The 12,077-nt window shown below is 35.5% G+C and overlaps 1 protein-coding gene across 1 annotated transcript; it reads right to left on the bottom strand.

Moving 5' to 3' along the window:
• Nucleotides 1–8,554: 8,554 nt before the first annotated feature.
• LOC120296617 (olfactory receptor 5AN1-like) lies at nt 8,555–11,559 on the bottom strand. Its single transcript, XM_039318441.1, has 2 exons — nt 11,319–11,559; nt 8,555–10,304 (listed from the first exon to the last, which is right to left on the bottom strand). Exon 2 carries the CDS (start codon nt 10,297–10,299, stop codon nt 9,319–9,321), a length of 981 nt encoding a protein of 326 aa, XP_039174375.1. The 5' UTR covers nt 10,300–10,304; nt 11,319–11,559; the 3' UTR covers nt 8,555–9,318.
• Nucleotides 11,560–12,077: the final 518 nt, after the last annotated feature.

Raw genomic sequence — 12,077 nt, 5'->3', positions numbered from 1 at the left:
AAATTTCCCATTTTTAATTAATATAGGCTCTTCACACTGCAATTCTGCCCTTAAAGTTTGCTCCAAAAAGTTTATAAATCCTACTTCTCCCGCAGATTCAGGAACCAATGCTTGTGAAACTTCCTTGACCTTCTTCTGTTGATCCTTTTCTTTACAATTGTATGTTACACCGGTTGTCTTCTGCTCCTCCATCTCTACTTGTTGAGGTCCCTCAAACTGAAGTTTCCCAATTTTCATAAGTGTAAGCACTTCAGATTGCAATTCTGCCTTTTTATCTTCCAAAGCTTTAAACGTGATAGGTGGTGATGAGCATACCCCCAGGACCGAAGTGTAAAAGTCTTTTGCTTTAGAAACAGTATTAAGACTATAATGTATCCCCAGATAATTCACCACCATTCCAGTCGGAACATCCCATCTAAACAAAATTTGTCTCTTTTTAAGTTTGTCTGCTAAAAAAGCAAACTCCTTTCTTCTTCTTAAAATTTTAGATGGGATCTCCTTTAAAATTATAACATTTTGTGAAGCAATTTGAAACCTCTTCTTATAAAAAGCTTGTATAATTTCATTGCGCAGGGATCTTTTCCCAAAGTAAATTACCACATCTCTTGGCAAATTCTTTTGCTCTGCCACCACAGAGTTAACTCTAAATGTCTGTTCAATTTCACTAAGTATTTCCTCTTTTTCTCTATTCAAAATCACAGCAAAGTCCTTTGCAACCATCTCTCTCAGATCTCCTTGCACAGACTCACCCAAACCTCTGATTCTTAAAGCATATTCCATTTGTTTATATTGAAGCATAAGAATCTCATCTTGAAAATTTTTCATCTCTTTTTCCATACTTTCAAATTTTTCCTCCATCAATTCCACTTTTTCTACTACTTCTTCTATGCGAGAATTCAACTTTTCAAGAACAGAGGCAACTCCTTTTAAAGCCAAAACTATCTCTTGCCTCAAAGTCTTATTGTTTTCCTCTAGAATCTCTTTCATTTCTCCCCTAATTTGAAGTATAACATCTCTCATCATATCTTGCAAATCCTTCACCATTGTTGACTGTGGCAAAGAAGAAGATGAGGCTATTAATTTAGGTTGTTGCGCTGATAATGACACCGAAGAAGAAGCCACTTTAGAAGCTGTAGGGATTACTGGACACTTTGGAGCCATCTTAAAAAAATCTTTACTCCTTCTTAGAAATTGCAAAAATTAAACAAAGGAAAAAAAGAAGTTAATTCCATAAAATAAAAAAAAAATCCTTCAAGAGGAGATCATTATAATAAAAAGAAAAGGAGTTCAAAAAAAAAGAAAAGAGAGAAAGAAAAAAGAATAATTAAATAGAAAAAATCCATTCCATTTTTTAAAAATACAAAAAGTACAAAAAACAAACCAAAAATGTACAAAAATAATAATACTAACACTCCATTCCAATCATTAAAAAAAAACCAAAAAAAGGAAAAGGGAAAGGGAAAAAAGAAACCCCAAAAAGCCTGCCGGTCGCCATTCTACCTTCCAAAAAAAAAACACCAAAAGGCTTGCCGATCACCATTTTACTTTCCCTTTCAACAAAGGTAAAAAAAATAAAAAGAGGGAATATAAAAGTAAAAATAAATCTTTGAACTTAAAATCCAAATAAAATCAAAGAAAGCAAAAACTAAATCCTCTACTCAGCTCTGTCCGCTTCTAAAAAAAACTCACCAGTTAACTTTAATCACGGAGGTGGTTGCAGCGGCTTGTTTTGTCCCTAGGGACAAAAGCAGCTGGGAAGCGGAGACAGTCTGAACTCCGTGGGAGCACTCTTTTCACCCCCCCAAAAAAAAACTTTGGGGGTGCATAAGAGGCTCTACCACTATTCAGACACCTCTCTACCCCCCCCTTTGCCCGGGAGGGGGTTTTTGAACCGCTGAACAGCTGATGTCCGCTGTTCATAGCGATTCAAACACTTACCCAGGAGGACGGCTACAAAGTAGCCGCCATCGCGCGCGCAGATCCACCGGAAGCAGTATTTGCATCTTTTAATGCTTGTGCTAGCTGTTTCTTTGGAACAAGCTTCAATGCAGGCAGCCTTATTCTGTTGTTTTTGTGCTGTTCTAGATGCTCAGTTATTCTTTGTTTCAATTCTTTTATTTCTTTAGTTAGAGGGTTTTGTTCTTCCTGAGGAAGAGGTGCCTGGTTTCCAAATGAGAACAGTTGTATATCTCTGCTGGATTCCTTCACTGCCAACTCCCCCTGGTTTGCCTCTACATTCTGAATTACTTCTGGTAAGGCTTTGATTTCTTTGCCCTGGGTAAACCTTTGCAGTTCGTCCAATTCTGTTTCTGTGAATACTTTATTTCGTGTTATAAATTGGCGTTGATCTGCTAGTCTCTGTTCTGTCATTTCTGATTCTGGATGTTGTTCTTTCCAGAACTGGTGCATTCGTTTTAGATATCCTCTTCTTGTTGGACTTGATCTGTAGTAACAGATCATTATTTCTTTGTTTTCAATCACTGTGTATCTGCGACGGGTAAACATCTTTTCTTCCAGTAGTTCTGCAGCTGCTGGCCCTGGTTGCTCAGCCAACAGTCCTGAGTCCTGTAACCCATTTTTCACCAGATATCCAGGAACTCCGATATCTAGCGCGGACCTTGTTAACCCGGGCGACGTCCGAGCCGGTATGGCATTCTGCAATTTACGTCTCACCATATTTTTTATGGGAGAGACACTCTTTGTCTGACTCCTCTCATGAAACCTGTCCAGTATGGTTGAACCTCTGGCATAGCTCTCATCTTCCTCAGAGTACACAAGCCCCATAACCACGTCAAGGTAGTGCCTCACTGGGGGGTTGTTGTTATTATTATTATTATTATTATTATTATTATTATTATTATTATTATTATGGATCATCGCACAGTCAGCCAGATGTTCAGACTGGGTTTGGCATTTTGTCTACCTATCGAGTCCTTACCCAGGATCTGGGATAGGCAGATGTGGATGTTTGATGGTATTACAGGTATCGTCGCAGGATGGAAGCAGTTCCTAATAAGGCCGCCTTTTGCAATTGACTAATAGCGAATTTGTCAATGCCAATGGTGTTCAAGTGGTGCTCCAGTTGTTTTGGGATTGCACCTAAAGGAGCCTATTACTATTGGTACTACCCTTGCTTGCTTTTGCCACAGTCTTTCTATTTCTATTTGTAGGTCTTTGTATTTTGTTATCTTCTCCAGTTCTTTCTCTTCTATTCTGCTATCTCCAGGCACTGCCACGTCCACTATCCAGACTTTTTTGTCTTTCTTATCGACAATTGTTAAGTCTGGGGTGTTATGTTGCAGGTGCTTGTCTGTTTGAATTCTGAAGTCCCAGAGCAGTTTAATTTTATCATTTTCTATGACTTTCTCTATTTTATGATCCCACCAGTTTTTGCTTACAGGCAAATGATATTTTTTGCAGATCTTCCAATGCACCATTGTTGCTACTTTGTCATGCCACTGCTTGTAGTCAGTCTGTGCAATCTTCTTGCAACAGCTTACCAAGTGGTCCACTGTTTCTTCAGCTTCTTTGCATAGGCGGCACTTACTGTCTGTTGCTGTCTTCTCAATTTTGACTTTATATGCATTTGTCCTTAAGGCTTGGTCTTGTGCAGCCAGAATTAGTCCCTTGGTCTCTTTCTTCAACTTTCCTGCTCTTAGCCATTGCCAGGTCTATTTTTTTAACGTATTGGCCATGTAGTGCTTTGTCTTCCCATGCCTCTATTCTGTTCTTCATTTGGTCTTTCTTGTAGGCCAGTTTGGTCTCTCCAGTAGTCAGTAAGCCTTCCTGATATACTAATTTCAGTGCATCTTCATCATTGTTCTTCAGATATTCTTCCAAAGCCATTTTTTCTTCTTCAACCATCTGATGTACTTGTAGCATTCCACGCCCACCTATTTGCCTTGGTAGATAAAGTCTATCAATGTCACTGCGTGGATGAAGGGCATGATTCATTGTCATTATTTTTCTGGTCTGCCTATCCATTGCTTTTAGTTCTGCTTGAGTCCAGTCCACTATTCCAGCTGTGTACCTAATGACTGGAATTGCCCAAGTGTTGATTGCCTTTATGGTATTTCCTCCATTGAGTTTGGACTTTAAGATCTTCTTCACTCTCTTGATGTATTCACCTCTAATCTTTTTCTTGACTTCAGTGTGCTTGATGTTGTCAGCTTGAAGGATGCCCAAGTATTTGTAGTAATCTTCCTCATCCAGACTCTTAATGTTATTTTCATGAGTCATCTTGATTCCTTCAGTTTTCACTTTGTTTTCCATCCCTGTGTATCTGTGAAGGGTAGACACCTTTTCTTCCAGTAGTTCTGCAGCTGCTGCCCCTGGTTGCTCAGCCAACAGTCCTGAGTCTTGTAACCCATTTTTCACCAGATATTCAGGAACTCCAATATCTAGCGTGGACCCTGTTAACACGGGTGACATCCGAGCCAGTATGGCATTCTGTAATTTACGTCTCACCATATTTTTTATGGGAGAGACACTCTTTGTCTGACTCCTCTGATGAGACCTGTCCAGTATGGTTGAACCTCTGGCATAGCTCTCATCTTCATTAGAGTGCACAAGCCCCACAACCACGTCAAGGTAGTGCCTCACTGGGGGTTATTATTATTATTATTATTATTATTATTATTATTATTATTATTATTACATCAATTAAAGATACATATTAATTTAACAATTACAATTTACTGTAGATCCAATTAAGAATTGTATTATAATATATGACATTGATGTTTTGTTTTTCATACACCCACGTGTCACCTATCCTCCGTGAGCTGCACTGGCTTCCTGTGGGTCTCTGGACACAATTCAAGGTGTTGGTTATCACCTTTAAAGCCCTTTATGGCTTAGAACCAGGTTACTTACAGGACCGCATACTGACGCATAGTTCCCAGAGACCGGTGAGGTCCCACAGATTGGGCCTCCTTCAGATCCCATTGGCCAGACAATGTCGGTTGGCGGGCCCTCGGGGAAGGGCCTTTTCGGTGGTGGCTCCGATGTGGTGGAATCAACTTCCCCCCGAGATTCGAACTACTCCCACCTTGCCGGCCTTCAACAAAGCCATTAAAACTTTCCTGTTCCAGCAGGCCTGGGGTTGATGTCCCCGGGGGGCCGGGACACGATTGGGACATGTTGTATGAATGCATTCATTTTTATTGTTATATTTATTTTTTTAATTTTGTACACCGCCCTGAGTCCCTAGGGATTGGACGGCATATAATTTTTTTTTAATAAATAATAAATAAATATGTTTCACCAATGTAATTCCTTTCTTATTTTAACAATGCATTTTGTTTTTGTCTGCCACTCAAAAATGCTAATTACATATGGTATGTGATGCTGAGTAATGCCAAGTAAGTCTAAATAGTGGTATAAGCTGTGATGAATTAAAGAAATAAAAATTTCATATACCTTTCAATATTTTTTTTAAAAAACCTAAATGGGTTTCCTTTGTAAAGGCAACTTTGATAGGATTAAAAAGTTTTCAGCAGACTCCCAATGCTATGTTCTATTTTTTTTATTTTTTTTAGTATGTACATAATATGGAATTCAGCAAAAGGTAAGAGGAGGAAGAGGAGGAAGAGGAGGCAAATGAGAAAAAGAAAAGAAAAGAGAAGAAAAGAAAAGAAAAAAGAAATCTTGATTATTGATAATGAAGATAAAATAATGCACTTTGCCAGTAATTGTCTATTTATAAGAGTCACAATAACTCAATCCAAGTTTTCCTACTCTTCACAGATTTGATAGAACAATTATTTTAAGCAGGGCTTTTTTTTTGTCATGTTGTTGTTGTTAATTGCGAAGTCGTGTCCGACCCATCGTGACCCCATGGACAACATTCCTCCAGGTCTTCCTGTCCTCTACCATTATTATTTTTTTGGTCATAGAACGCCAGAACGGAGTTCCAGCACCTTTTTGGGATGGAACATTTTAGGGTAGGCAAGGCGGGTTGTATGACATGTATGAGTTCCGCCCCCCCCTCTTTTTTTTAGAAAAAAAGCACAGATTTTAAGAAAGGCTTTCCATTAGTTTCATCATCATTTTTATCATTTCTTTCATAATTCTGTGAAAGAGCCTTTGTGCAAAACATGAAAAGATAACAAAGTAGACATATAAAACTATTTTGTTTATCAAATTGCTTTCTCTCTTGTAAACAGAGATGAGCTTTAAACAAGCAGTTAATTTGAAGGAAGCAGTTGCCTTCTGGCTCACTAATGCTTTGCATTGTCTTTTCAATCTTCTTGCTTAGAGAATGTAATTCCACTTTGGTACAAGTTAACAGAGCAGCTGATCCTTCTTTCCTTTTGGAATTCATTGGTACAGTTACTGCTATCTGGGAATACATATTCCTCAATCAACTATATATATTGTTAAATAAGTGAAAACTATCTTTTGCCCCTCCCCTTTTGCTATAATCACATCAAATATATCTTTAAATTGTTTTTCATGTTCTGAGACAAGACATCCCCATGTCAAGAGCGGCTGGTATGAGAAAAAAATAATACAGCAAATGAAAAGGGCTTTTCTTCTGCTCATTGTAGAGGCTGTATTTATTAATATATAGAAAAAACTGCTTGAATGCCTATTTTATTTATTGTCTGTCTATCTATCTATCTATCTATCTATCTATCTATCTATCTATCTATCTATCTATCTATCTCAATTACATTTATATGCTGCCCATCTTGAGGTTCAAGGCAAATTTAGCTGGCAATGTGTATTTGTGTGTATGTGTTTGTTTGTGTATTTTATTTATTTAAAAGATGTATATGGCTCCCATCTTAAACAACACTGTGCAACTCAAAACAATAGTAAAGCCTGTAACTGTCCCATAGTTCAGCTAAGCTCTAGACCTGGTCCAAGCAGCCCATGGAATGTCTCCATTTTGAAATGTCTTGATTTTGAAAAGATATGCACATTCATGAAACTGAGATAGTTTATCATATTAGCAAGGTAATACATTATATATATATAGTTCACACTTCTGTGTTAGACCTTTTGGCAGAGAAAAAATAAATGAGATTAATAGCATATATTTCACTTTATGCTAAACAGGTTTATGGTGAAATCCAACCATGTATTTTTTTTTCAGAAAAAAAATGCCCTGTGGTTAAGTGGATTTATTTTTTAATATTTCTGCTAAAAAAATCCAATTCTTCAAATTATTTTTTAATTAGAGGGTAAAATAAATGGACAACAAGCTTCAATCTCCAAGAAACTCTGCTACTTGGTTGCTGCTATACAAGAAATAGAGATTCCTCCCTTCCTCTCCATAGGTATTTCCTGCTGTTCCTCTTGTCCCTTCTACCAAAGACAAATCAATTTTGCCCCTAATTTTAGTACAGGTAGTCCTAGAGCTACAAACAAAATTGAGCCCAAAATTTCTGTTGCTAAGCACAACAGTTGTTACATGAGTTTTGCCCCATTTTATTACCTTTCTTGCCACTGCAGTTGTTAATGGCTTCCCCATTAATTTTGCTTGTCAAAAAGTTGCAAAAAGTGATTGCATGACATCAGGACACTGCAACAGTCATAAATATGAGCCAGTTGTCAAGATTCTGAATTTTGATCACATGGCTGTGGAGATGCTGCAATAGTTGTATGTAAAAATGGTCATGTCACTTTTTTCAATGTCATTGTAACTTTAAACCAGGAGTGTAAACTTGCAATGTCATGTGACATGTTGTGACATATCGTGACTTTTTTTCCATTGCCGGCAATTGGGTGGGCATGTTTTCAGCATGGCACATCTAGCCCATGGGCCAGCAGTTTGACACCCCTGCTTTAAACAATCACTAAACAAATGATTCTAAGTCGAGGACTAACTGTAATGGAGGAGTTGGCCAAAGTATTTGACTATTTATTTAATTAATTAATTAATTAACCTAGTATCTGGTTGAGTTATCTGCAAAAGATATGTAGGACATATGCTTTTTGTTATCACAGTATTATGGAAAATATGGTGGTATGTTTTATGGATCCATTTCCTTTAATTGCTTAAATGTAAGCATTAATTAATTTATTAGAAATGTATACAATGTCTAATTTGATTAGATTGCAAAAATAAAATATCAAAATAAATACAAATCATCTATAAAATTCTAATAACTTTCAAAAATAATAACATTAACCAAACAAAACAATAAAATAAATAAATACTTTTGTCTCTTGAGTTGAGATAAGCCAAGTGAAGAAGCCCCTCATACTTTAATTATCAATGAATCAAGTAAGCCATATTCAATCAGTCCAATGCTTTAAAAAAAATCTTTTTTTTTACATCTGTAAGTTTTTGTCCCACTACTTGTATCTTGAAATCAGATCTTGATTCCCAACTGAGGAAGAGTATAAAGGTGAGACCTTATGTGCTACTTTCATAAAATCCAGTGGATCCTAAAATTACTAAGGTTCAATTTTGTAAAGATTATCAGTCTGGATATAACTCCTCAATTCTAACCATAATTCATCCACCAAAAAGAATTTGCAGTTTAGTGTTTTGGGATACTATAATAAATACAACTTTTATTATATTATTAGGACATGGAAAGTTGGTCAGTAGTCCTTTATTTATCAACAAATAACAAAGAATACATCTTCAAAGTATTTATAATAAAATTAAGGTAACTCACAAAGCACATAAAATGCTTGCTAAACGTGACTGCTATCCATGTGAGGCTGAATATATGGAATTTGACTAGAACTACTGCCAATATAGCAGAAACAACTGAAAAATAGCTGCATGATGAATGTATACAATGCAATTACTAGGAATGTTTTCAGTGACAGCCATGGGGAGCTATAAAACTGATGGGTTTTCTAAACAGCATGTAGTATTGTACTATCCTAAATTCTGATATGAAATAATATATCCCAACTTTCCAAATAAATGTACTAACCATATTAGGGTGTAGAATATATTGGATCTTTTAACCCTGCCGCCTGATTCTTATACAATTACATAAAATGAAATGCATATTGGAATGTATTACATTGCATGTTTCAAAGTTAAAAAGACAGTGAGACACAGAGATACATATTGTAAGAAGAAACAATTTTTTTAAAAAAATATCATATTTTCATCCTTATACTTTAAATAAACTGTTCGGAAGGATATTAGAGTAAGACTACCTTGCTTACTTTGAATTATCTCCCACTATTACAGAAGACTCAATAAGAAGTCCATATACTCTCATATCGGAGCATAATTTTACTAACAAAAGTGAGGATTTGGTGGAAACAGCATGTCACACTCTTGCTGTGTCATTAATTATTATCATTAATTCTCATTGGTGATGCTATGCAGATTTTAAATCAGAAATTATGAACATTATTTAATGGGTAAAGAATGGGCCTCATCTTTCCAAATAGTTTCTCTAGACCAGATCTCATCTCTTTGTTTTTCAGGCTGTAGATGATGGGGTTTAACATAGGAGTTAAGATGCTATACTGAATAGAGATAATTTTATCCAAATCCATGAAGGATTCTGAACTTGGCTTCATATAGCGAAACAAACCTGAAATGTAAAATAAGCACAGGACAATAAGATGGGAGCTACATGTGGAAAAAGCTTTCTGCCTGCCTACTGATGATTTAATTTTCAGAATAGTTAAAATGATGTAAATATAAGAGACAAGTGTGATGAGAAATGAGCCAGAACCAAATACCATCACAGATATTAGAAGAACAATATAATTTGTGAAGGTATTTGCACACGACAATGCCAAGAGGGAAGGAAGTTCACAAGTATAGTGTCTGATTATATTGTTGCCGCAAAAATGGAGATTTAGCAAAGGTACTGCATTCAGTATACCATGAAATAATCCAAGAAGCCAAGCTCCACCCACCATTTTAATGCATATTTCTCTTGTCAGGTATCTGCTGTAATTCAGGGGATCACATATAGCAACATATCGATCATAGCCCATTGCTGAGAGGATGAAGACCTCTGCAGCAGCAATTTGTAAAAAGAAAGCAATCTGTGCAATGCATCTTTCCCAAGAAATGGTTTTCTGATTTGTAATAAAGTTTGCCAGCATCTTGGGAACAGTTACTGAAGAATAGCAGATGTCAGCAAAAGCTAAATGGCTGAGAAAGAAGAACATGGGGGTTTGAAAGTGAAGCTCAGACCTGATCACTAATATAACACTTATATTTCCCAGGATAGTGAGTACAAATATGATCATAATCAAAAGAAGAAGAAAATCCTCTATGTATGGATCATTTGAGAGTCCCAACAAAATAAACTCCATTATTGCAGTTTGGTTTTCTATTTGAGATGATTTGAGAACCATAGGATCTGTTAGAAAAGAAAACAAAAATGGTAAAATGTCAAATTAATATTGAACGCTACATGGAAATTCATTATGCTGGATTTCCTAATTTTTCTTTCTTTCATAAGAGAGCCAACTTAAGTGTTGCCTATTTTCTTGAAATTTTAATTCATTTTTTGTTTTAAAGTATACTTGTTAGTATCATTTGCGTATCTAGCTGGGCTTTTATGAAGTAATACATTTTCTTTGATTACAGCACTGAAATTCAAGTTCTTTGCATAGGATAAAATTCTATTTGAATTAAACTTTTTATTAGTTAATATGTATTATGCCAAGAAAAAGTAGTTTTAAGGAAAGATTAATACACACTACTATAAATGTCTATTCGTTCAAAATGCAGAGATTTCAAGATAATCAAACATGTTAAACTTTTTTTCTTTTGACAAAACTATCTCCTTGTCCTACTTGGCCTTTTTTTACCCTGAGTTTTTATGATTTCTCACTCCAGTAAGAATTTGGATTATTGAATCTTGCTTATCTATTTTTAAAAAAATCTTAGCCAAGTGTATATAAATGGAGATATCTGCTGTGAAAAATTGAAAAAAGAAAACACTAATGGTTGAAAATTACAAAAAAATATATCTAAATTGATATAACATCTACATCATCTTTGCTTCTTATAAAATGGGAGGGATTGTGTGACATTTAAGATTAACCTATTTTTTAACAGAATATACTTATATGTAACTCAAAGTTTAAAAAATACTGAATGTTAAGATTGAGCAGAATTAATTTTACTAACCCCCTAAAACAGGTTGGGTTCAATCATGATCTATATGTAACAGCCAAATAACCCAACTGTAATATTGCAATTCAAATTAGGTTTGATTGAAAAAAAAATTTCGCAGTCATCTGTTCTTAATTCTGTCAAGTATTGCAGTAAGCTGTGAAAGAAGACCTAACCTGTGTTAGAGAACTGCCTATTCATAAAACTGCTTTCCTTTCTCTTAACCCACACTCCACATTAGACATGCATTTACCTTGCAGGAAATAGTTCTTTTACAGTAGAAAAACACTCTGTATCTTTGGCACCCTCATCTAAATGTGCAAGAGGCTTTCTTTGAGCAAGATAATTAAAAAGGATAAATTCATACTACTATTTGTAGCAGAGCAGAGAAAACCAATTGGGAATGGATCATCCCCAGATAAAAATACACGAAAGGTAGACATATCAAAGATATTTTGCTTAGTTCTTTTTTCTTTTTCTTTTTTCTTTTTTTATTTAAAATCATAGCATATATATATGATTTGTTGTTATTGTTTCGAAATCCACACAACATAAATAATGGTATATGAAAGAAATAAATATTTCTGAATTAAACCAAATTATATTTAATCTCCACAAAAACAAAGATACAAAAAAGGATAAAAGCCACACCAAAATTGAGAATACTTTTGAATAATCCTATGTCCAATATGATAATCAGGGAAGGGTTCATAATACTCATCCCTCATACTACTACTGGTGTAGTGGGTAAGAAACCAAATTAGAAACTGGGAAACCATGAGTTTTAGTTCTGCCTTCAGCAAGAAGACAGTTTGATGTCAGTCCTTCCAGCTAAAACAGATAAGAAACATGATTGGACAAGCTAATTCTACTTTATCGTAAGATTACATTAATATTTAATGTTAAAATGTTAGAAGATTTAAGAGAAAGGGGCGTTGTCTTACCTGAACGCCTTTTCTCAGCATGATGATGGAGAATCCACAGATGGGTTGTCTTAATCTATCTGCTCCAA

Source organism: Crotalus tigris, unplaced genomic scaffold (assembly GCF_016545835.1).
Source record: "Crotalus tigris isolate CLP2741 ecotype Arizona unplaced genomic scaffold, ASM1654583v1 scf7180000021363.294534, whole genome shotgun sequence".
In the NCBI taxonomy this organism is placed as follows: domain Eukaryota; kingdom Metazoa; phylum Chordata; class Lepidosauria; order Squamata; family Viperidae; genus Crotalus; species Crotalus tigris.
Note: the sequence above shows the minus strand (reverse complement) of the source record. Positions and strands in the feature narration are given on the sequence as shown.